Source organism: Vespa mandarinia, chromosome 5, assembly GCF_050613455.1.
Source record: "Vespa mandarinia isolate Hongniang chromosome 5, ASM5061345v1, whole genome shotgun sequence".
Taxonomy (NCBI): Eukaryota; Metazoa; Arthropoda; class Insecta; order Hymenoptera; family Vespidae; genus Vespa; species Vespa mandarinia.
The window spans coordinates 1,330,001-1,357,076 of record NC_140814.1 but is presented as its reverse complement, the minus strand read 5'-3'; the positions used below and the strand labels follow the sequence as shown (position 1 = coordinate 1,357,076).

General features: G+C 35.1%; 1 protein-coding gene across 1 annotated transcript in view; it reads left to right on the top strand.

Annotated features, from left to right (window-relative positions):
• The window catches only part of Dscam3 (Down syndrome cell adhesion molecule 3), a 125,759-nt gene that overhangs the window by 69,953 nt on the left and 28,730 nt on the right, over window positions 1-27,076 (top strand). The window contains exons 3-4 of the mRNA XM_035881005.2: window positions 14,655-14,850; window positions 22,244-22,386. Of these exons, the coding sequence (XP_035736898.2) occupies window positions 14,655-14,850; window positions 22,244-22,386 (339 nt within the window). The remainder of the gene's footprint in view (window positions 1-14,654; window positions 14,851-22,243; window positions 22,387-27,076) is intronic.

Sequence of the window (27,076 nt, the reverse complement as noted above, 5' to 3'; positions counted from 1 at the left end):
GTCTTTTTATTTCTTCATAATCTTATGAGAATTCGTTAGATAATTACGATTCGCTAATTGTGGTGGATTATCGTAATGCAATCTATTGATCATAAATAGTATCTATCAAATTGACTATAGAAGGAATATTTCAACAAGCTGTAGTTGATTTTTAATATTCATAAAGGAAACATCTACTGCTCGAATATTTTTATTGTTTATGTGATTACAATCAGATTCTACAATGGAATCGTATGGACGAGGACAATTTCTGAGGATATTTACAATTAGAAATTATCATCATGTGAAGATATCACAGTGAAAGTATAGTTTAATTAGAATGAAATCAATGGCCTAGGACACTGGAATCGTTATTTACTATAGTAAAGCAAATAATTTATTGTACTTATATATTATGATTAGATAATTTTTTTAAATAATAATGTAAACATTCATATACATAGTTATGATAATAAAGCAACACTATTAGACAATAATATATAAATTATTTTATATTAGAAAAAGCAATTGTATTAAAATATCGATATATAATTATATTTTAAGTTTTAATGTAAATGTTACACAAAAGAATATAAATAAATATTAATTAAATAGAAAATAGTATTTTTTAATTAATTTCTCATTTTTTCTAATATCACCTAGTATCTCCTACCTTCTTCTGTCAAAAATACCACCTACAATACTATATAAAATTTTCTCGTATACTCACTTTCTAGTACTTCATATTCCCCTATTAGAAATTTCAAATACTAACCAAATCGAAAATTTTTCCGTAACTCAATTCTTGTATCAAGATTACATAATGCATAAAGAAGTGGTACGCGAAATCCTACCACCACCTGCTAAGTTATATTTTTCTATTCAAAAATTCATATTATGAAAAGCTCGACAATTTTTCCACGCTAATCTGGATTTATATTAGGTGATATATATGATGCCCGAAGGCATCTAGTGGGCTAGAGATGGCGCGATTTCACGTGCCACCTCTAGTTAAGTCATCATTTCCTATTCAAAAATTCAAATTCTGGATAACTCAAAAATTTTTTCCGCAAATTGAGTTTTGTATCAGGATCACATGATGCATAAAGAGGTAGCAAGATTTCGCGTGCTATCTCTTGGTAAATTATATTTTCCTATTCAAAAATTTAAATTAAGAAAAGCATGAAAAATTTTCTCACAGTTCTGGATTTGTAACAGGATCACATTATGCGTAAAGAGATGGCATGTGAAATCGTGCTACTTTCTGGTATACTGATATCCTATTAGAAATTTCAAATCCTTAATAAGTAGAAATTTTTTACCCAAAATCATTTTGGAATCAGAATGATATGATGTGGGAAGATGTTGCATAGAGAATAGAGAAGCATAAGAATAGAGATATAGCATGAGAATAGAGAACACATAATTTCTGTTTATTATTATTTATTTAAATGTAAAATAAGTTGATTTACATTTTTTTTACATTTTTATGTACATTTGTATAAAATACTTGATATAACATTAGCATTACAAAAAGATATGTTTTAATTATATTACATAAATTTTTTTATTACAGAATAAATCTTATTCGATACATAGATTATATTATTATTCATTATAATTTATATTTCTCTAGGGACAATTCCCCCCAAAGATAGGTTGAAAACATAAATTTTGGTGGCATAGTACATTTGCTGTCTAATATATTCGTTTTTCGAAAAGGATTATTCTTCCTTCACGCAATGGCGTATTTAATTAATAAATTAAAAAGTATAATTGCTTATTTGGTAGATAAAATCATCTACCAAATTTGGCTATTTATATATCTATATCTCCATATAATATTTGCCTCTAATTAATGTTTACTCTTCTATGATATTATTCTACAGATAAAGAATGTTTAATGTCTTATAATAACAGAGGACTTATTGTAGTTTTCCAATGCTTTATATCTTTCCTCCAGTCCTACGAGAATTTGATTTATCTACCAGTCAGGTTATCGTAGAAAGTCTTTAATCCACCTAAGCGAGGGCTCGTTAATCTTCCTTCCAAATGTAAGAGAGTAATATAAAGTGTAATGCGTATCGACGATTTTTATCCAAAAAAAAATAGATTCCTCCAGAGAGAGAGAGAGAGAGAGAGAGAGAGAGAGAGAGAGAGAGAGAGAGAGAGAGAGCGAATTCTTATTACACTCCATGGGGATCCAATAAAATATATAATCCCTTCCCTCGTAAGCTCCCGATAATAGTCCTTGAAAAATAATACTCTCTTTTATCCATACCTTGGTATCTCTCATTAGAGTTATCTCTCTATGTTTTTTCCTAAAACAAAAATAAATAGTTTTCTTCGTTAATGCATAAACTATTATCTCCAAGTTATATAATAGACATATTCACATGTCAGATATAATAATATAAAAGGTGTCACATGGTGCTGTATACAGATGGAATAACTCTCAACAATGCTGACACATTCGTATTTCATGTGAGGAATATAGAAGTAGAAGTGTGCTAACGTGTTCACCGAACGAAGTTCGAAAAGTTCTCAGAGGAAATGGTTAATGTCTAGTCGGTCGACAGCAAAAGGACCACGTAATAAACGTATGTTCGAATGAAAGGAATTGGTTCTTTGCATATATATATATATATATATATATATATATATATATATATATATATATATATAACTCGAATTGCAACGGTTAAATTAATTTCGTGAATTTTCAAATTTCCCCTCGAATCGCCTTCAACTATACTGATAACGTTAAGAGAATATAGAGAGAAAGAGAAAGAGAGAAAGAGAGAGAGAAAAATAGAAAGAATTAGATCTGTTTTTTCAATTTTATTCGAAAGAACATTTAGTTTGTTGAATTTTCAATTGACAAAAGCACATTTAAATAAACTAGAAAGGAAAGAATAATGAAATCAAGAAAAATAGAGTCGCACGAATAGGAACGATATTATTGATAGAACGAAAAACGAGAGAAATTCTTTCATACACATACTCAAGTTTTTTCATACACATATAGTAATAATAGTAGTTACCTAACTGTGACGAGACCAGGACCAGAGTAATCTCGTCAAATTACGCACAGTCTTTAATTTCCGGCTACTTCCCTTCGACATTCTCGATAAAACTGACAAAATGAAGTGAAGGTCGTAAGGACGATGTCGAACATTGATTTACATATGTATATGTACATAGTATCTACATATGTACATGATAGGTACAACAAATTGTCGAAAGTACGAAGATTTCAATTATTTAAATAAGAAGATTTAAACAATTAACTAGTAGAGTCTATCTATCTCTTATACGAACAATTTGTTATAAAAAACTGATATGTGTATTAACGTTAAAACACATTATAGATATATATAACGTATATAGATGTATATAACGTGCGGTTTCGTCGGCGATCGATAAAGAAAAAAAGGAAAGAAAGAGAAGAAGAAGCAGTTATCGCGCAAATTTGGAGTGATTCCAAACCGCGTGCCGAAGACAACGACAACGACAACGACAACGACAACGACAACGACAACGACAACGACAACGGCAACGGCAACGAGGAAGACGAAAACGAAGAAGACTCGTCGTACTAAAAGTTGCGATAGAGGTAAAGACAGAGATAAGAAAAGAGGACGGTGAAAATACTTTTCGCTTATTGGACAATTTCTGATGGACGTGTTGTCGATAGTAATAGTGGTACGCGAGACGAAACAATTGGATCAAACCGACTAAGATGGATAGAGTATCGACAGCCAAATCAATTGTCTCGTTCGTCCTCCAAAATGGCGGACTTTACAGACATCTCATACTTGTTCTTTTTCCCCTAATTCCTTCTATTCTCTAGTGAAAAACTTTCCTGCGAAAGTAAAATTCGAATCAGCCATAACGAGAGAGATAGAAAGAAAGAGAGAGAGAGAGAGAGAGAGAGAGAGAGAAAGAGAGAACGAGAAAGGGAAAGAGAGACCTATAGATGTGTGCTATACAAAAAATTGACAAGAAAAGTAACAAAATAAAAGAAACGAAGATACTCAAGAGTAAAGAAAAATCTTGGAAAGTTTCAAGAAGAAAAAGGGAAAAAATCTTGTTCCATTTCGAACGAAATGAAATTACTAAACGCGACTAGTACATAGCAGCAGATAAGTAAATACGTACAATACTAGTTCTAAGCGCTATCGTACGTGCGACTGGAAAGTGGCTGACTTCTCAAACGGCAAGCTTTTAAATTCCATTTTCATCCTGACATGGATGGGAAGAGGCTAAAACTACGAACTCTGGCTATCTTTTCTATCGAGCAACGTAAAATGAGAGAGAAATAGAGATAGAGAGCGAAAGAGATAGATATATAGAGAGAATGAGATAGAACGAGATAAAGAGAAAAGGTAAAACGAGCCCTTTACACGAACGAAGCTTCGTGCGTGTCCCTCGTAAATCGACGTCGATTTTTCGAACACGTAATCCGGGATAGTCTCGTTGAATTACGCAATCTCTAATTTCCGGTACGGCCGTCGCTCCCAACTAGGCATTGGGAGAGAAGAGATAGATAAAGATAGATGGATAAAAAGAGAGAGAGAGAGAGAGAGAGAGAGAGAGGAAGTGAAAAAGAAAAAAGAAAAAGGGAGTAAGAGAGAAGGAGAGGGAGAGAGAGAAAGAGAAAAAGAAAAAGAAAGAAATAAAGGAAGATAGAGACGGAGATAAACGGAAGGACTAAAAGAGAGAAAGAGAAAACGATTGGGTGGATGTGACGAGGCGCGGCGAAATTGCAACTGTCGGATCTCACGTTATACGTGCTCACCAGCAACACACATATATATGCATACATACATGTACATATATATCCAAAGAGAGAGAGAGAGAGAGAGAGACAGAGAGAGAAATGCACACGCATGTACGAATGTAGACGTACTAGCTATTCCAGGACATCTCACCGTTCGTGTCCGGATAAGGCTGTCCTCCTTCCGGATCGATCGACGGATTTTGGTGTTGAGGAATAGAGATAGAAATATAGTGAGAGAGAAAGAGAAAGAGAGAGAGAGAGAGAGAGAGAGAGAGAGAGTCGGTCGTCGTCCTTACGTGTGCACCACGGATCGATCCTCTTTGGTTAAGCTTCACTAAGGACATGTATTTCCACAACGAATTCCTACTCGTGACTAAAGTGCAACTATTCGCTAGAAGGAACCATCTTTACTGGCCGCAAAAGTCCATCCACTCGTTTCTCGTTCAACTCATGTTACTCTCTCTTTCTCTCTCTCTCTCTCTCTCTCTCTCTCTTTCTCTTTCTCCGTCCGTCTATCTTTGTCTCTCCCTTCCTCTGTCTTTGTCTCGAGCACTTTCAGTCGAAGAGTAGAAACGTCGTTGGAAGAAGGACGCTCGTTTAGAGCTTCAATCCTCGAATGTTCTCGGGCTATCCTTTTACTTCCCTCTCAATGAAGCTAGTTTTGAATTGAAAGTTCCTTCGGCTGGTTGGCTCGTTTGTTCGTACGTTCGTTCGTTCGTTCATACGTTCGTTCGTTCGTTCGTTCGTTCGTTCGTTCGTTCGTTCGTTCGTTCGTACGTTCGTTTGTTCGTCCCTTTGATCGATCGAGATTAAGAATTAATTCCAAAAGCAATTATTTTAATAAGATTATATCAAGATTTCAACGAAATGAAATTGTTTAAATTAAATAAAACAACGTTGTTAAGATTAGTTTATAATTAAACGGTACTTATGAATACGCGAAAGGATTATTCTTTATTTTCTTTTCTTCTTTCTTTTTATAAATCACGTTTAATGATTGTATTCACGATATCAGTTGGGGGTTAAGAGTTCATTACGTTAGAAGATTGGCTATAGCAGTGCCTATTTTATTAAATTCGAATAACGTGTTTTATATATATATATATATATAAAACAAAGAGAGGGAGAGAGAGAGAGAGAGAAATAATGTTAAACCTTTGCATGAACAACCGTTAGCTATCGATCTCTCCTGGATCACGATTTGGTTCACTGACTCGTTAAAATCGAGAAACGCACCAAAACAATCCGATGACTTTAATTAAGCGTACACGAATCAAAAGAATGCTTTTGCAATACGAGTTATTTCTACGTGGTAATAGCGATGGGGAAAATATTTCAATAGATTACAGATGAAATTTTTATGAATTTATTTTTTTCATTATTATTAAACTTACACTAGAAATGAAAATAAACGAAATGAAGAGAAGAAAAAAGGAAAAAAGAGAAAAAAAAATAAAAGAAATAAATTAATTTGACAATTCGATAGATACTAAATTTCTCGTTAGGTGCTAGAGATCCATTCAAATGTTCTTCCATCGAAATTATTTCTATTATCTTTGTTTTTCTTTGACAAAAATAATTTTTTCTTTTTTTGTTTCTTTTTCCATTACAACGAATACCTCGGTTCTTTGATAACGTGCGTTCATGAAAGTGCCGAAGCTCGTCCATGAATTTTATTAAAATAGACGAATAGCTGGACGCACAGCTATCCAATCTCGATGGATCGATATTTGACAGAGATATGTATATTTGAACGTGTCTGATATTCCGCCCTCTTACTACTACTACTATTACTAACACTACTACCACAACTACTAATATTATTACTATTACTATTGCTATCATATCTACATTACACCACATGCTCTTCCTTCGGATATAATGGAATGCTTCTGAAAATCTGTACTTTGCCAAACAGTTAACAGGATACACCGCCAGGATGCACATAGATCTTCGATGCAACGGTCCTTGATAAGTGCACACTGCGATACACATATATAACTACCAGAAATCTCGTTGAAAAGAGTGCAAACCTCAAAATCCATTAGCTAACATCAATGAAATTTTTTCTTCAAGAATTTCACAACAAAGAAAATTGACGAGCTACTTGTTACCCTTATCCCTTTGATTTATTTCATTTGGTGATGTTCACGTTCAGTCCTGATCGTTATGGATCGATGACGTCACATCGATCATTAGTTCTAAACTAATAACACATTGAGCTCGACACTGCTCAACTTGTTCGTCATCAACTCTAGAAGTTGATTCTACGTACACGTTTGGTTACGTTGAACTATTTACATTCATCTTCGTGTAAAACAGAAATTCTCGTATTAATTCAAAGAAAAAGGAAAAATAACATAGAAGATAATAACTGATATTATCGATACAAATGATAATACAATATATCAATCCTATCATATAAATCGGATATGAAGATTATCATACAAAAAAAAAAGGAAAAATAAATAAAGAAATAAAGAAAAAGAATGAAAAAACTAATCGTTCAGGTTGACAAGTCGTTTAGAATCATTATTCTCATATCTTTCTATTATAACTAACTTGTTGATACGAACAGTTTCTATTACACATCGATTTGCAAGACGACACTCTTCTTAATTAAAAAGGATCAATCGGAATACGAAAAGCTTCGAAAGAAATTTCTTTCTTATCCGTCTATTTCTTCTTCTCTCTCTCTCTCTCTCTCTCTCTCTCCTTCTCTCTCTTACACACACTCCCTTATTCTCTTTTTCTCTCTTCTTTCAAAAGGAAGGATCGTTCTCTGCTCTGATCGAAAAGGAGAATGAATACGCATGGAGATGCGGCGTCACAAAGAGGAGACAGAATATTGGAATTCGTATAAAAAGAATTTCACTTACTTCCCGTTTCTTTACTTCCTTCTCCTCTTCCTACTCTTTCTTCTCCTCCTCCTTCTCCCTTTTTTCTTCTTATCAAACATCATCGTCGTCGTCGTCGTCGTCGTCGTCGTCGTCGTCGTATCGATCACGATATCTCTTTCACTGTTATTCTTCTTCTCTCTTTTTCTCTTCTCCTCTTATCCTTCCTTTGTCCTTCTTACTTTTTCTCGTTTCAGTGATAGACTTTTTAATTGAGAGAAGAAGAGCGCGTCGATGTCTCGTTTCCTGGCTCACATTTCTTTCTTTCTTTCTTTCTTTCTTTCTTTCTTTCTTTCTTTTTTATTTGTTCTTTATTTTATTTTATTATTATTCTTGTTGGTACCGACGACCCCGTCCATTATGAATACAACCAAACTATTCATACCTCTTCTCTCGTTTTCCACTTATCGTTGGAAGCTTGTTAACAGTAACGTCTAAAGCTCGTAATCCAGGCCGCAACGTGGAATTCCAATTTCTCAGCGAAGGCGAGACCAAGTACGCACCACCCCTATCCCTTAACGAGTGATGCATATTTCAACCATCCTCTACTCTCACACCCCGTGCTTCAATACATCTGTCTATCTCTCTCTACCTCTCTCTCTCGCGGTCTATCCTTAACCACGAACTGATGATCGATAATAGGAAGAAAATGGAGTTACGTGATATTCTATATCTCTAATCGTTTATATATTTATATATTAATTACGTTCCACATATACACATTTATCATAATTATTTTTAATCTTATTATATTATTAATTATATTTATTCATTAAACGGAGTGTCTTCCTTTTTTTGATCATTATTAAATTTATTTTCTCTGTTTATTTTACTACATTTTAGAACTTTGCCCTTATACAATAATTTCTCTATCTATCTTCATCTCCCTTCCTTTCTTTCTCTCTCTTTCTCTCTCTTTCTCTAGCTCTGTCTAAGTGTATCTCTCCTATCTTTCTTTACACAATTGTCTTTCTCTTTTCGTTACACGCGCTACATCCGAAACCATTTCAACCGCGTCAAATCGTATTTTAAGCCACGACTCTGAACGGGACGAGTCGGACTAAATAATTCATCCGATGAATTATTTCCATCCCCGCGTTAGATACAGATATATCTCAACGGTGAACTAACGAGTATCGATCCGGCCAATCGTCTTGCATTTCTAAAAGCATAGCCTTATCCTCTTAATGTTCATAAAACAGAATCGTTTCAGATCTACCACTAGTGTGATAAGCTTTCATTTTGAATTCCCTCAAGAATTATTTCCACCTTTTTCTTTTTGTTTTTCCTTAAAGAAAAAAGAAATCCTTCGATGTAATAAATGCTAAATTTCATTCATTTAATAAAGTATTAAAATCAGTGCGAATTCTAAAAAAAAAAAAATATATATATATATACATATAAAAAGAAAGAAAGAATAAAAAAATGAATGAAGAATGAAAAAAAGAAAAGAAAACGAAAAGAAGAACGAGAACGATTAGATTAATCTAAAAAAACGATTTCAGAATTTCTTTTTAATCCTTACCAACAACTATGCCGTGTAACCTGATAAAAGCTTTTTGTCGTTGCTTCCATTAACGAAAGCAGCAAATTACCGAATAATCGTATACCATTTGGACTTTAATTTCATGCAAATCTGGATAGATAAGGATAAAAGTAAGGAAAAAAGAAAGAAACCGAGAAAAGATAGCTACCCGCTGTTAACCCCGAACGACTAGATCGATCTAACGTATAAAAGAGATCTCAAAGAGATTCGTGTTCCATCTAATCTTTCCACCTATACCCTTAACCCTCCCCTTCTCTACCTTACTCTCTCCTCCCATCCATTATATCGAATTCTATCCAATCGTCGGAGAAGCACTCAGGGTTTTAGCAATTATCCTATTGGTTACTCAAATTCACAGCTAATGATTAGTTCAAGTTGTATAGATATAAAGAAAGAAAAAAAGAAAAAAGAAACCAAAAAAAGAGAATATACTGAATTGAAAGAAAATTTGGCACGTGAGAGAGAAAGAAAGAGAGATAGAAATAGAGATAGAAATAAAAATAGAGAAAGTGAGAGAAAGAGAGAGAAGATTTACGAAATTACTTTTCATAAATCGTTGGCGAGAAGCCTTTTCTGGGCTCTTATTCGCGTAGAAAATGCAAAGCACAGCACTTTCCCTCTCTCTTTTTCCCTCTCTCTCTCTTTCATCCGTCTTTCTTTATATATTTCTCTCTCTCTCTCTCTCTCTCTCTCTCTCTCTCCCTCTTTTACACGCGATTTACGTAGACAGCCGTGAAAACGTTTTTGCTAGCAGCGCACGTTGTCGTTAAGGTAATGGCCGAAGACAAGAATACTGGGCCTCCGTTTTCCCTTTCGAGTTTGATGGAGAAGGGAAGGGTAGGACACTAGAGGTTGGTACCTGCTTTGCGAACATTTCGATTCGACTTGAGCAGCGAGACCGTTAAAGCTTAACAAAAAGAAAAAAGGAAAGGAAAAGAAGAGCCAGCAAGTTTCCACATTCAATGGTTGCGGCAACGTATGAAAAATTCTTAAATCAAAGCGTTCCCGATGAAAATATGAAGATGAAATTTTTAACGTTTGGATGATTAAGAAAATACTAAAAATACGAAGAGAGAACTTAGCAAATGCATATCGAATAAGAAAATTACCGTGGAAAAAAAGAATAACATAAAAATAAAAATAAAAACTTGGTAAATAATTATTTCAATTTATGGCAAAAAAAAGAGATTGAAAAATACGACAGCAAAAATAAAATGAAATTAAACGAACCGTTATTAATCTCTTATTGAATTTTCATACTTTTAGTTTTATAATTTAACATATCGTTCAATTTTCCGAAGTATCGATGCTTTCTTTTTCAACACATTTAAAGAAGACCCTTGACCGAATTAATTTTCTCCAATCGTCCACACGAATGAAATGTTCTTAAATCAATGTTTGTCGAAGCATAAGACATAAAAAAGAGAAAGAAAAAAAAGAAGAAAAAAAAAGAAAAAAAAGAAAAAAGAAAAAAAGGAAAAAGCACGATAGTTCCATCAAACGTACGATTATAAATATCTCTCGATCGTCCTCGACGTCTTTTCTCGTACAATGATGATGATAGTAATAATAACAAACGGAACCGACCAAGTTAATTGAGAAACTTAAAAATATATTATCCTCTGTTATATAGACCTTTAATTGGTGAACTCGAACGTTCAAGAAAGAAACATACTTTTCTTTATATTTTTTATCTTTTATTCTTTCATCGTATTACTTGTTCACGTATCCCTGGATCTACAATAGGATCTTTGAAAATGTAATTCCTCTTTTATCTATTTAATCTATCTTTAATAAACAAATAGAGAGATAAAGAGACAGTCAGAGAAAGAGAAGGAGAGAAAGAGAGAACCTAAAATCGTTTAAGAATTAACAATAACAACGTTGTAATACACGAAACCTCGTGATAATCGATAAAGGTCATTTAACGAGTAGTTATTAGCGAAGAAAATAATAGTTGAGTATCCGAAAAGGATAATTACTCTTCGATGACCGATCTGTTACTGACTCGAATACGCAAACTCTTGTTCGTACTAACTATACATATGTGTCGATTGGTGACCCACGTACGATGTTACAATCTGTTATCCTATAAACTGTATGATATCTAATACGTACTTTATCGTTTAACGAACATGATCGAAATTATTTATATGTAAACAAACGAACGAATATTATTTATTATAAATGTTATACAATATTTTAATATGAAAACTTTTGAAGTTTTCATTTCGAGTACTTTAATGTTTTGTTACTATAAGATTGGAGGGATAGGTGATTGATGAGCAAATGAATGAAATGAGAGATAGAGACAGAGACATTTCAAAGAAGAAGAGAAAGAGGGAGGAGGGAGGAGAGAGAAGATAGTTCTCGCTTTCCCGCGCATTTAATCTTCCGTGGGGGCATTCCGTCAAATCGATGTGAAATTTGGGTCGAATTCGGCTTAGCGGAATTGATTTCCTCCGGTTTCTCGGTTATGAACAATGTGTACGACCAGGACGGTGTTTAGATCGGATTTACGAAGCGGGTCGCTTCGCTCCCTTGCGCTTGTTGAAAGACCGACTCGAATTGAGCAGCGAGTCGACCGAATTAAACCGACACTACCCCTTCCCCTTCGTTCCTATCTACATCCCTTGCTTCTAACACTACCGTCACTCACAATCACGACCACTAATACCAACACTAACACTAACACAGCTGCTCTTCGATAATCTTTTCTTCTCTTAAACCCACGGGAAACGCGAGATGATATCTTTTAATTTTTCCTAGAAAATTATTATCGAAGATGTAAGTATATTCGTATTAGGCGTGTAGTTCGTATTTACGTGTTAAAAAAAAAAATTTGAACTGGTAAATTTCAATATACGAATGTTTTATTTAAGAAAGTGATCGGGATTATTTCATATGGATTCGATTAATGAATTTTTTATTTTTTTTTTTAAACATTATACTTTTATTTTGTTCATATTAGATAATTTATGCTCTCTCTCTCTCTCTCTCTCTCTCTCTCTCTCTCTCTCTCTCTCTCTCTTTCTTTCTTCCTGTCTCCCTGTCTTTTCTTTTCTCTTTCTTCCTCTCAGCCTGTCTCTGCGAGATTATTTATTAAACTACTTTAAAAATTTGAAACTAACGATAAGAAAACCCACCTAATTACCACTACGTGATTCTAGTGAACTTTTCCTTGAATTTCTTTGTCGTAAGAACAATAGAATCACATGTCACGTCTGCATCATGCTTCGAGAGCGTATCATTTTTTTTTTTATTTTTTCGTTCTTTTTTATGCACGATAATCCAAAATCTATATTTACCAACTACCTCGCTATTTTTCTATATTCTCATTCAGTCGTTATTTTTTATAACATCATTGCTTTATTAGATCTCCAATCATAAATATTTATTTGAAATATATCCTTATCTTATTATCGAATTTTTTTTTATATTATCGATATTTCAAAATATTTTAAACAATAAAAACGAGACGATTTTGAAAAACTCTCTTTCCCTTCATCGTAACCGAACGAGAGGAGCGTATTTTACTGATCGTAGAATTTCAAAAGGAATGATGGAGGGAAAGGAAGGGAAGGGAAGGAATGGGGTAGAGTTAAGCGTGTAAAAGCTATCGCCGTCCATTGTGTGTAGCCGTAGCAGTAACAAAGTCGAAAGTATAGATCGACGCGTCGCGTAAAATCGTGCGACGTTTTTCGAGGTCTCCCAGGCTTTCCCCTTTTTTTTCCATTGCCGCTAAAGCAATGGAAAAGCGAGGGAGAACCGAAAAAAAGAAATGAAAAGAGAGATAGAGATAGATACAGAAAGAAAGAAAGAAAGAAAGAGAGAAAAAGAGAGAGAGAGAGAGAGAGAGAGAACAGGATAGGAATGACTGGATGGGGTGTGAGGATACTCTCTCGCAAAGCTTTAACATAAATTTTAATGGAAACTGAAATCTACGTCGAACCTACCGGGAAATATATCTCGGCGTGCACGCGTCCGTGAAATTTAAATCCGTGATTTTAAGCGGGTTACGAATGAAATATTCCCTACTTTTTTCTCTCTTTCTTTTCTTTTTTTATTTTTTTTACTCGTTTATAGTTTTGAAAATTTTTCTCTTCCCGCGAAAACTAAAAGAGGTAGAGTGTGGGAGGAAACAAAGAGGGAGAGAGATGTCGAAAGCTTTCGTCGTACTTTCTTCTTTTTATTTTTTCTTTTTATTCGCTATCTTTCTCTCTCTCTCTCTCTCTCTCTATCTCTATCTCTATCTCTATCTATCTATCTATCTCTCTCTTTCTCTCACTCTCTCTCTCTCTCTTTCTCTCACTCTCTCTCTCTCTCTATGTAAACGAAAAGATTCTCAGGGAAAAAATTTCGCGAACGGTTCTAAACGATCTCGTTAAGTAAAAGCGCGCGCGACGTACGAATGACCCCAGGCGAGAAAGACCCTTGACCTCTCGCAGCAAAGCACTCACTCTCTGCCAACACACTCGTACTTCGTCATCCTGTTATACTTGCTTCGTAAGCTTAGTATGGGAATTGTCAGTATGTATGTCATGTTTCTGTAAAAATTCACAACGACGAAAACGAGGAGGAGAAGGAAGAAGAGAAAAGAAAAAACAGGGAGAGAGAGAGAGAGAGAGAGAGAGAGAAAAGGCGTAGAAAAAGAGAAAGAAAAACGCTTGACGTAACTCGGACGAGAGTGCCGTGGGAGAAAGTAACTTTACATTTGCGATACGAAACACACCTCGCTTACGTCCTATACCCTCGAGTTTCTTCTCTTTGACAAGAAGAAAAAAAAAAAGAAAAAGAAAGAGAAAAAGAAAGAAAAGCAAAAGAAAAGAACAGAAACGAGAGGAAAAAAAATAAAGTTGGCATCGTTAAAACGAATGCACACATCTGTCTAAACGTATATATACATATATGTATGTATGTACATATGTGTGCGTCTGTGCGTGTGTGTACTTTTCTTTCTTTTTTTTTTGTATTTTTTGCAAGAGAATCGAAGATAAAGAAATAACAAAGAAAAGAAGGGATGGAATAAAAGCATTCGTCGGTCCGGTTGTTTTTATCTCCAGAAAGAAAGGATGAGGAAGAAAGAGATAGAACGATAGAGAGAAGGAGAAAGAGAGAGTGAGAGAGAGAGAGAGTTCATTTTTACGTTTTTACGTGAAAAAGTGGGAAGAAAATAGAAAGAATCGAAGTTTGTATTTACGATGGCTTCGAGAGTCTTGGCACTTTCCATTCGTCACGCGATTCCATCTACTCCACGAACGAAGTTCGAGAAAAAGACCAATCCCACCTTCGCCCTTTATCTTTGTTTTTTTTTTGTCTTTTTTCTTCTTCTTCCTCTTCTTTTTTTTTTTTTTGTTTTATTTGACTTAGAAATTCAACCCCTGCGCCAACAAGCGCCACGATTTATCGATCATGATTTTTATCAATTCTTTTTTATTTTTATTTGCAGCCTCGTGGAGCAGCCTCGGAGTTGTCGTCCTCGGTCAGCAAGGTCCGGAATTCGTTCTCGAGCCACCAAGCACTTTAGTTTTCTCCAACACAACCGGCTCTCAATTGAGTTGTTCCGCACATGGAAGTCCGACGCCACACGTCACGTGGATAACTAGTCCGGATCAAAGATCGGTCTCGGCGGTTCCCGGACTACGGTAAGTTTCACCTATCTTTGATTTCAACTCTTATTTTTCCTAACTATAAAGAAAAGAAAGGAAAAAAGAGCAGAGAGAGAGAGAGAAAGAGAGAGAGAGAGAGAGAAATGGAGACTTTTGAAAAAGGTTTGGAAACTTTTGCATGCTGCTTCGAACAGATTTTATCAATAGTGACTTCAAAGAATTTACTTTGATTTACGATAGCCTACTTTGATGATAAAAAACTCCCTTGACTTGGAAACAAAAATAGAAAAAAGATAGAGATAGACAAATAGAAAGAGAAAATGAGAGAGAGAGAGAGAGAGAGAAAGAGAGAGAAAGGAAAAAGTTACTTTCAATTTCTCATTTGCATTCGTTGGAAATTTCTGATTTTTCGCTCTATACAATGAGATAAAATAAAACTGATTTTTCCCGATGATTAAATCTATTATTTTCTCTTTTTAATATTATTTCCCTTTTTAATAGTTTCTTTCCCCTATATTTCTTCTCTTTTATAATATTTCTTCTTTTTTCCTTTCTTCTTTTTATTTTCCGTTTTTTCTTTTCTTTCTTCTTAATTGTTTCTTTTTATTTTACATTCTGAACTTCTCACAGATCGAAGACATTAAATCGCTGGCAGAACATAAATTTGAATTATTGGTCGAAATCGACATAGACATGAAATCATACCGCAATCAAATTAACGAGCTTTCATGAAAATAAAAATCACAAATAAATGGAAGAAAATCAAAATTCTCGGAGATTCGGCTATAATCTTCGACTCTACGCATCGTGTATTTCGAATTCCCTGAAAGCATCCCCGGGTAATCCTTTCGGATATTTCCGAGTCCAGCTAGCTTGCTTGCTCTCTCATTCGGTCAGTTCGGGGGCCCCATAAAACAGCGGTTTTTCGTCTAAAAATTCGATTCGGAATTTACAGGCGCGCTCGCCACAACCGGTCCGCTCTAAGCGGATCAGAGTACCAAACGGATTTGAAACTTCAGCGGCGGCCTAAATTGCTCGAGCTTCCTGTCCGGAGCAAACGATCGATTCTTTTAGCTCTATCTCTCTCTCTCACACACACACACACACACTCATTCTAAAATATTTCTCTGTTACCCGTTTATTTTATTTTTCATTTTCCTATTACTATATAATTCATTATCCCATTTATCGTATCTCTATTTTCGAAATTACATATAAGCTACTATATATAAGCTATAATACATAAATCCAACGGATTTATAAACGGATTTATAAACGGATGGATAAACAGTCGCGCAAAATTTCAATTATATTTTACCGTCGAAAATAATACCTATTATTTAAAATCGTTTGCCTTATAAAATAGAATTACACACATATATATATATATATATATATATATATATATATATATATATATATATATATATGTATTGTTCTTTTTTTCAATTCTTTTTCTTTTTCTTTTCTTTTTCTTTTTTCTTCTTTAATAATTATCAAGTAACGATCTCGTTCATTATTATTTGAATAATCGCACGGTAACGGAAATCGTTGTAAAAATTTTCAAAATACATAAAAACGAAACTAAAAATCGGTCTTAAAGTTAAATACACGAAGAACGGACGTTTAGTTTTCGTTTTAGTAAGCCAGTCGGATAAGTAATTGGATACGATATCTCGAGCGAAATGAACCGCGACAGGGAAGACTCCTTGCCGGAAATTCGACGGCGTAATGTCCGGCAATAGCAACCACCGCACTCGAGGAAACTATTTCCTCCCGTTAATCGAAACGTTCCTCCGAGCTAGCATGCTTCTCGATCTTCTATCTCTATTTTTCATGATCTCCGTCTGTCTCCTTTCCTTTCTATAACGAAGATCTTTTAATAGGATGTATCGATATAAAAGAAAAAAAGAAAAAAGAAAAGGAAATATTATATATATATATATATATATATATATATATATATAAAATTTGATCGTAACAACGAGTAAGATTCGATTCTATAAAAAATGTCCTTTATAAAAGATAAAAAAAAAAAAGAACAGAAAAAATAAGAGGACGTTGATTTCATCGACTTTTTTTGCGTATCGTAAAAAGAAGGAAAACTAAATAAAAAAATATAATAAGTCTTGTTTCTTCATTTCAGTCTCGTTGATAAAAAATTCTCTAACAATATCTTATCCATTTTATTTTTAATCGAAATAAATTTCATAAATCCACGTTCACCGACCGAAAGTCTCAGTTAAAGGCTGAAAGTCGTATTACAGTTCTTTAACATTTTTTTAAATTGGCAAAATTGTTCGCTCATCGATGTTTCCAAAAAGTATACAGCTTTTATTTTGTTCGATACTCATATGAAATGGTAAAAGGCAAATTAAGAACAGGGGAAGGACAAATAAAAAAGAGAAATAAATAGATGAATGAATGAATGAATGAATGAATGGAAGGATGGATGGATGAATGGATGGATGGATAGATGATCGTATGTAGAAGGATATGTTTTAACGAAGTAGAAGATGAAGTGAGAAAGAGAAAGAGAGAGAGAAAGAGAGAGAGAGAGAGAGAGAGAAAGGGAGAAAATTAAAGAGGACGGATAAAGAGCGAGAAGGAAAAGCAACCCGATTCTCTCTCCTAATGGTGCTTATCCAGCAACTCGACGTAATTTTACTCGAGTACACGAGAGAAGTGAGAACTTCCGATTTTTATGAACCTTTTGTGGTCCCTGGAGTAGCCAAGAGATTGAGAGAAAAGACTAAGAGAGAGAGAAAGAGAGAGTCGGGTACTTTTTCAAAGTTAAACCTTCGAGAGATGAAATAACCTTCGATAGACTTCCCACGAGTACGGTATTGATGCGTTGTACCAAAGAGATCCTCGAATTAAAATAAAAAGAAAAAAAAGGTGAAGGGAAAAAAGGAACATGCAAGAGAGGGAGAGAGAGAGAGAAAGAGAGAGAGAGATAGAGAGAGAGAGAAAGAGAAAGAAGAGAGAAATGATGAAGTGTTCGCGCGAAATTGAAAAGTCCTTCTCGTTCGAACCATTCGAGCCACTGATTTAACCGTGTTTTTGTCTCTTTTTTTCAAGAGAGATATCGATCGCAATCGAATGACTACGCATGGAGGGATCAAAAAAAGAAAAACGAAAAAAAATAAAAAAAGATAGGATACTCTCGAAAGATAGCAGGAAAAAACAAAGCTGGATAAAAAACGTATCTAGCTGAACGAAAACGAGTCGTTCAATTTTGATGAACTTCCAAGGAAGCGTGTCCTCCTAGCGTTGACCATGAATCTTTCTATGGATTCGATATTCCTGAACTTCGTATTCGTTGATCATAAAATACAATTCGCGAAACGTATTCGAAATTTTCGTTGGTTGGAAAATTTAAACATGTTTTAATCTTTTTCTTTTAACTAAATATATTTATATCCCTTTCCCTCCCTCCCTCTCTCTCTCTCTCTCTTCCCCCTCCCTTTCTCTCCCTCTCTCTCTCTCTCTCTCTCTCCCTCCCTCTTCTCACTTTCGTTTTCTACTTATCGACAAAACATAAAAAATTCTCGTCCTGAAAAGATAAAAATGAAATAGGAAGAAGAAGCAAAAGTGGAAATCTCGAGCGTCCGACGTCAATGGACACGAGAGGACGCCACGGTCCTTTCCAATTCGATTTCAACGTCCAATCCCATCTCGTCGGATGGAAATCTCCTCCTCGTCGTGGCTGCTTTGAACGTCGTTTTCTTTTTATTCTCTTCCACCATTCCCTTCTCTCTCTCTCTCTCTCTCGCTCTCTCTCTCTCTCTCTCTCTCTCTCTCTCTATCTATCTATCTATCTCCTTTTCTTTTTTTTTATTTTTACTTTTATTCTATCCAGCTTCATCCGGCCGTCGCCTTTCACAGATCTTACTCGAACGTTTAATTTCATCGTCGTAAAGCAGAAAAGCGAGCAGAGAAAAGAAGACACGAAGACGAAGCTAGGTGAAAAAAAGAAAAAGAAAGAAAGAGCGAGAGAAAGAGAGAGAGAGAGAGAGAGAGAGAGAGAGAGAAAAGGAAATGTAAGACTGCTTTCTCTTCTCTCGTCGTCTTCGTCGTCTTTATCGTCTTCGTCGTCATCGTCAGGCAAGAACATTCACGGAGGTTCTTTCGCACCGCCTACGAAACGAATCACGTTTCTCCGCTTTACCTCAGTGACATCAACACCAACACTACTATAACCCCATCCTCGAGCATCACCGTTACCACTGCTAACCGGCATCCACGCTTGTCTTTTTACTTTATTACTAGCACTAACACTAGGCAAAATACTATAGTATTATGCATCTCGTAACTGCATTCACCTGCGCGCGCGATTCTCGTCAAGATTCGTGACGCAGGAAACGCTTGTCGGCTTACTCCATCCTTCTCTGTCTGTCTCTCTCTCTCCCGCTCTCTCTCTCTCTCTCTCTTTTTCTCTTTCCTTTTTATTTTTGTCTTTTTTATTTCCTTTCCTACCTTTTCTCCTTCCTTTCTTTTCACGCTGTTGCATTCGTTCACTCGCCTTTATTTCTAAAAATTGTATCGAACAAAAACTGAAGAATAATAAAGAAAGAAAAAAAAAATATATATATATATGTCAACGTTACGACCACGTATTTCCTCTTATTCTCTCCTTACGCAACGAGAATTCGTATTTCCATAAATACTAAGGAATTAAAGCGTCCACTCGACTCGTGATAATGTAACGAGCTTCTACGACCAACCGAGTTTTTCCTCCCCTTTTCCCTCTTTTTCACATAATTTTTCCAACGTAATCCTCGTTGATTTGATAGATCGTTAACAATTCGTTCTCGCACATTTAACCGTTTGTTTCTTTATACCATTCGTAGAGGAATAAAACGCATGTACTTACGTATCTATGTATGTACGTATGTATATATCTATGCATGCATGTATGTATGTATGTATGTATATATGTATGCATGTATCCATGTACGTTGACGTGCAGTACGCTTTTAATCCATGTCGTCGTCGGATTTGTTTAAACGTCGGGAATGTAAATAAGCGGCCGACCACTGCAGTCGTGTCAGAATGCAACGAAAGGATATCGTGTTTGGTCGAGAAGAACGAGAAGATCGAGGACAAAGGATTAGAGGATGATGGATTCGCAAAAGAGAGAAAGAGAGAAAGAGAGTGATCGCGATTACAAATTCTTTTTTCTCAATTTGTCCACGAGGGAAAGTTTCTCAGAGGAGAATTCATTTTTTTTTTCATTTTATTATAAACAAATTTTACCTTGCTTCTTTGCTCTTTATCCTTTTATACTCATCTCTCTCTCTTTCTCTCTCCCTTTCTTTCTCTCGCGCGCACTCTGTCTCTCTGTCTTTATCTCTTGTATTTGCAGACCCCGAGGGGCTGGATATTTCTTCGTTACGGCTCGTATAATGTTTAATAAGAGAAACGGGCGGTCCGATCGAGTACTTATGCGAGTGTGCTTCATCGTGCAGTTGTTTGCTGCAACTTCAAAGCGAATTTCTCTTTCTCTTTCTCTCTCTCTCTATCTATCTATCTATCTATCTATCTATCTATCTATCTATCTATCTCTATCTATCTCTATCTATCTCTATCTATCTCTATCTATCTATTTATCTTTCATTTACACATACGAAAGCTCGTATCAGCTTTATGGATTCATTCTACTCGACCTATCCCGATAAGTTCCCATAGAATAATGCATCAAATTTCTCGTAATGAGCAAGATGAATAATCAATCGATTTTCCCAATCAAAAGATTATTATTTAAATGGAACTATTGTGAAATGTTTTCTTTTCTTTTTTTTTTTTTTTAAGCTATAGTTTAAGAAATAATTGCCTGGAAAATTTCAAATGGGACATACCCTGTGTATCTAAGTATGTGCCTTATTTAAGTATACAAAGGCTAAGTAAAACATTCGCGAACAGGGTCTTTGTCAGAGGCTGAAATTAGACGGCTCAGACGATGGAAAATAAAGTGAATTTTGCTGCTAGAAATTGTTCGTAAGCTTGCTCGTTCCTTCCTTCCGCACGAAAATCTCTGATAACGATAAGAAAATTGTTGAGTCTCTCTTTCTCTCTCTCTCTCTCTCTCTCTCTCTCTCTTCTTTTTCTTTTCTTTTTTATGCATTGTTTCTCATAAACTAAGGAATAAGAAGATAATATAAAGTAATAAATTAATGAAAATACAGACTTCGTTTTGTGAGATCGATAAATTTTATCGAATTTTAATAGTATGACCACATCATTTATTATTTCCTTTAAAATTCATCATCAATTCGTTGGATATGTATTAATATATATATATATATATATATATATATATATATATGTACACACATGTATATAATGAGATAAATTTTTCCATAGAATCCTTTAATATGTACACATCAGATTTATTTTCCTTAACTGTATGTATGTATACCTAAATTGATAAAACGTGTTTGCGTGAATCATGGTAAATGCGATCGATGCGTCGACCGTGGTCGAACGAATAAACGAACGAACGATACAACGTATCAACGAAGAATCACGCTAGAGAACGTGTAGAGAATGCTTCCCGTTTGACGTGAGCCCGTTACGCAAACAAAACCTGCAATACCTGCATCAACACTGCCACCATCGGCCCACGCACTCACTGTGCTTGAAAACTTCGGAAGCTAGACCTTTTTTCTTTTTCTTTTTTTTTTTTCTATTTTTTTCGATATCCTGGCTCCAATCGCACCGATGCTTCTGCAAACAGCGAGTCCTTGCCTACTTCGATATGCATAGTTTACTTTGTCTCTTATTTTTTTTATTTCTTTTTTTGTTCTTTTCGCATTTTTCTTTTCGTTGGTACACCGAATGAAGATCACTCTTACCTTTTTTATTTTCTTTTTTTTTTTTTTTATATTATTTCGTTTTGTTCTACATCATTATATAATATTCCTTCCTGTTTAATTTTTCCTATTTCAATTATTAATCCGATTCATCTTTGGACGTAAGGTAAAGAATCAATACGCTTGACTTTCGTGTTACTTCACGTTTTAACCGAATTATAATACCTATAAGTTCAGTACTAGTATCGAAAATATTAACAGGTTTAAATAACAACGCACATATCTCGATAATAGTGTGAAATAAAAAGTTTATTGATTAACGAATAAATGATTATTATTAACAATTTTTATTTTTGCTAGTAATAAATAAATAATGGAACAACGGTATGACGAAATAAGAAATATAAAAAAGTTTACGTGACAGTCGAAGTGTTAACACGATTGTATGATAGTAAAAAATTTTATTTTAGTTTCTTTCCTTTTCTTTTCTTTTTCCTTTTTTCTCTTCTCTCTTTCTCGTTCTTTTTTTTTCTTTTTTTTTTTTTTTAGATCACTAGGTCAACTAGCTTTAAAAATGTCATTGTAACTATCTCGGACGTTCTTTATTGTTTCAGGCAACTGTTGGGAAACGGGACGCTTTATTTCCCGCCGTTTCTAGCGCAGGACTTCCGTGCAGAAGTTCACAACGCGAGATACAGATGTCGAGCGACCAGCTCCGTTGGGACGATACTATCTCGCGAGGTCACTCTACGTGCAGGTAAGCCATTTCCAAGATTTATTCACTTTTACGAAAATTATTCCATTTCCGAGAATAGATGATTCCTGAATTAATAATGATCTTGGCGAGCGAATATCGAACATAAAATATACTAACGATAATAAATCACCGAGATAATTCAAAATTAAAATGATAAACCTCTCTTATATATAACTTTATATCTAATCGGAAAAAAAAAATTGGAAACGAAAAAAACGAGAACGTCGCAAATAAAATATGAATTTAAAATGCGTATATTTATTTCGATTAGAAACAAATCGATACGAATAAGGGAACAAAAAACTTACTTAGATAATTAGATAAGGTTAATAAATTGGATAGTATAAAATGATATCTTAATAAAAGAAAAACAAAACAAACGATTCATTTATTTTTTAATTACGAAAATAAAAAGTTAAGATACTTCACCTGAAGAATATTGATTCACTTACGCCCAATTAAAAAAAAAAAAAGAAAGAAAAGAGAAAAGAAAAAGAAAGAAAAAAAAGGTTAAAAGGTTAAAAGATCCCATTTTTGAAATTTGAAAGAAAATCTAAAATGTCTTTCTGTCCATTAATTCCGTCGAACGTTGTATCGACGAAAGCCACTTATGTACATATGTAGAGATATTTCCAGTGCCGGTACGTGATACAAGAGGAAAAAGAAACGCAATATACCGCTGCAATGCTTGGAAATATTGCTACAAGGTTTTCACATATTTACTTTATCGAGAAAGCTCTTGACCAGAAGCTCACAGTTGAGATCGTAGCTCTTCCTACAACGGTAATAACCATCTACTGGCTCTGATTCCAAAGAGAGAGAGAGAGAGAGAGAGGGAGAAGGAGGGTAAACATTACGTGCTCAAATAACACGCAACGTGCAACTATAATATTCCTATATTCGCCCGCGGCATTCAATGAAAATTGCCATCTCGTGAACACCTGATTAAATGTGGTGTTTACGTTTTATCGAGAAGTCGATTGAACGTTAACACAATGTTTCCTAACGAAAATCTCGATATCGCATCGTAAAAGATTTTGATCGACTATTTTGTTCCGTGCGACGAGGGAGGGATAATGGAGAGAGAGAAAAAGGATTCTCATTTAATTATCTAACACGATTGATCGTTAATTTTTCTGTTAATATTCCGAGAACAACATATATATTTGATAATATGAAATTGGAGAACGATCGATCGATAATATCACTTGATATCCCTTTAATTCGACACAAATCTAATATTGTATATCGACGTAATGCGAAACTCATAATCTTTGTATCGTATTAATAAGAATGAAAGAATCATTGTAACTGTTATCGTTGTACCTTTGTACTTCCATTCGATTAATCGCTCATTGAATGCATATGTACATATGTGTATATATATAATTATTTAGATAAATAAATACATACATACATACATGCATACATACGTAACGTAAGTGGGAATAATCTCATGAGACTTTCTATCGTTCATATCGTTTCTCACAAAGAAATAACGATCGGATATACAATAATCGTGATCGTTCTGTTAACGCGTAAGTGATTCGTAAAGATCGTAGACGGAGTTCTAAAAAAGAAATGTCAATTACCAAAGAGAAACGTAACAAGAGTAACGAATACTTATTACATCGTAGTAATAATAACCCAGTCCCGAAGTTTCTGAAGATCCCATTATGCTCGATAGAGGATAACCCATAGGATAACTATCGCGTGGTTATTGGCATTGGGAAATCGCATTTTCTCTAGTTGCGAGAATAGTCGCTATCCAAGTAAATACCAAAGGGGAAACGGTTGAAAGCCGTTAAATTGTATCGAAGGAAGTTCGATTCTCGAGTATAGGTGGACGTGAAGGAGAAGACCAAGAGGGGAGTTGGTTTACTGAAGTTATTCCGACCTGTCTGGAAAGAGCGCGGCAGAACATTGGGACAAAACTTCGTCCGGTTGGGTTAACGTGAGCCGCCATTTAAAAGGGCTGATTTTAAGCCGACTTCTATTACTGACCACTGGGTAAACCACTACGTCTATCCTGAAAACGTTTTATCCTGCTTTTATAAGCACACTTGGTATTAGAAAGGTTGAAGGAGAAGGCCGGGAAGGGAGGTGGGAGGGAACACGCCTAGGAGTCAAGGAAGATCAATGGCCTTTACATCGCGCGTTTATTCGATACCAAACACGGACTGAACTTTCGTTGTCCGTTCCGATTGCAACGAAAATAGAATAAAAAGAATAACGTTAGGTCGATCTTTCTTTCCTTCGTACCTTTCCTTTCATCGTATCTTTCCTTCCTTCCTTTCTTCCATCTTTCCTTAACGAAATTTATCGCGGCTGATAGAGCATTTTCGTGGTGGAAAACTCTGATCATATCTACGGAAAGGAAAAGAGAGAGTTAGTATTACCTACCTACGTACGTAACGAAAAATTACTTCGATTCTTTCTCGTTTTCATACCTAGCTACGCGGATATTTATTCTATGTGTCCTGTGTATATACGTGCAGGTATGTATTGTACATTCTTACGTATGTGAGGAACGAAGAGACCGAAAGAAGAAGAGAATATATATATATATATATATATATATATATATATATATATATGTTGTATATATGTTTATTTTATCGGATTGACTATACGATATAGCTTTTTTCTTTGCACGCACTCACTAAAAGAGTATACGATTTTTTTCCTTTTTTTTATGCTCGAGGCCTTATTTTCTCTCTCTCTCTCTCTCTCTCTCTCTCTTTCTCTCTCTCTCTCTCTCTCTCCCTCTTTTGTTTCGTATATTTTTTATAAAAAGCAAATATAATTCTGCGAGAAATAAAAGGGATGATATCATGAAATAACGATTTTTATAACGACTATTATAACGAGTGGTGCTCGAGAGATTTCCACGATTCTTGAAATCTAAACATGGAAAAGGAAGAAAAAGAAGGGTGTATTTCTTTGGCAAACTCACCATGTTCCCTGTTTTATACTTCTACAAACGTTAGCTAGACTTTACGTTTACTATGACCCTCCAATTATGTGAACAAACAGAATTCAAAGGCAATTTGTATAAAATAGAAAGAAGGAAAACAAAACATTTCACGATTAAAAACAAAATATGTGGTTCCGTTATCGGCCGATCCAAATGAGTAAATATTGCACCTGAAATTGTAAACCTTTGCGATCCATTTCGAACGTTCATGTTTGTTTTCTTGCTTCTTCAAGTAGTAAAGATCGATCGATAGTCTGTCCTATACATTTTACGTATGTACTTTGCGCATCCCTTATTTCCCCGGTGATTTCTTTATGTACTTACAAGGATACCTTTCATGTATCCTCGAATGTATCCTAAAGGTGAGCTTACGCACGTTTTTCTCTCAAAACTTCGTCCATTTGAAAGATCTTCTCACAAAATCTCTTTCTCTCTCTCTCTCTCTCTTTCTCTCTCTCTCTCTCTCTCTCTTTCTCTCTCTCTTTCTCTCTCCGTCTGCCTGTCTCTTTCTCTCTCTCTCTCTCTCTCTCTCTCTCTCTTTCTCTCTCTCTCTCCGTCTGCCTGTCTCTTTCTCTCTCTCTCTCTCTCTCTTTCTCTCTCTCTCTCTCCGTCCGTCTGTCTCTTTCTCTCTCTCTCTCTCTCTCCTCTCTGTCTCTCTCCTTCTTTCGTATTTTAAAGAAGACGAAGTGTCTACAATATGCTGACTCGCATTTCTAAAATATTCCTTTTGATCAACGTAATACCAAATACGAAGAGAAAAATCCGAGTTGGATAAGGAAATAAGGATAAGTTTAAAAGAAAAAAAGGAAGAAAAAGAGAAAGAAAAAAAAAAAGGAGAAGTATCATTAGAAATTTCTTTTCCTTTCTCTTTTACATTTCTTTTTACCAACAGAAACAAACGCACAAACGAAGTATCTTTTGGAAGAAATATATTTTGCGATCTCTACTGCTTCCGTTTTTTTTTTCTTATTCTCCGTCTCTCTCTTTCTCTCCTTCTCTATCTCTTTTCTTTCCCTTTTTCTTTCTCTCCTCCTTTTTTTTCTTTATATTCTTCCAGAATCTAAATTCGGTCGCGACACGCTATCGAACACGTAGAACCTAATGTTTGTCTGAGAAAAACTTAAGGGGCGAAGTTCTCCCACGAGGAAACTCGATAGAGCCAGCCAGCTTCGTCTTCCTTTTCGTAAGTCCAAGAACGAGTTCGTCGAGTTCGCTTTCCCAAAAAGTTTCCAAAGCTTGAAAAGTGTGGCCAATCGATAGATAGATAGATAGATAGATAGATAGGCAGACAGCCTATCCTAAAGCTATACTTCTCGCGTTCGAGTCGATCTAAAGGTTGGAGGGAAGTACCCAGCAGTCGATGAATTCTTTACCCCTACTACTATCCATACACACCCCTACATACTATACCACTATCATCCTTCTTTCTCTCTTTCTCTCTCTTTCTCTCTCTCTCTCTCTCTCTCTCTAACTCTACAGCAACTTTACTTCTCAAGGAAGAACTTTACGACACATACTTAGATCGTTAAAATGAGAGAGGAAGAATGATCGATGTTATCAAAATAGCTGATCCACGATGATCCGAACTTTTTTCGCGAGGTTAAGTCCCATCATCGATCATCATGCGTATGAAATAGAGCCTAACAATAACTAAGTGTCATCGAAATGAAGATGTATGTATTTTATGTGTGTGTGTGTGTGTGTGTGTGTACA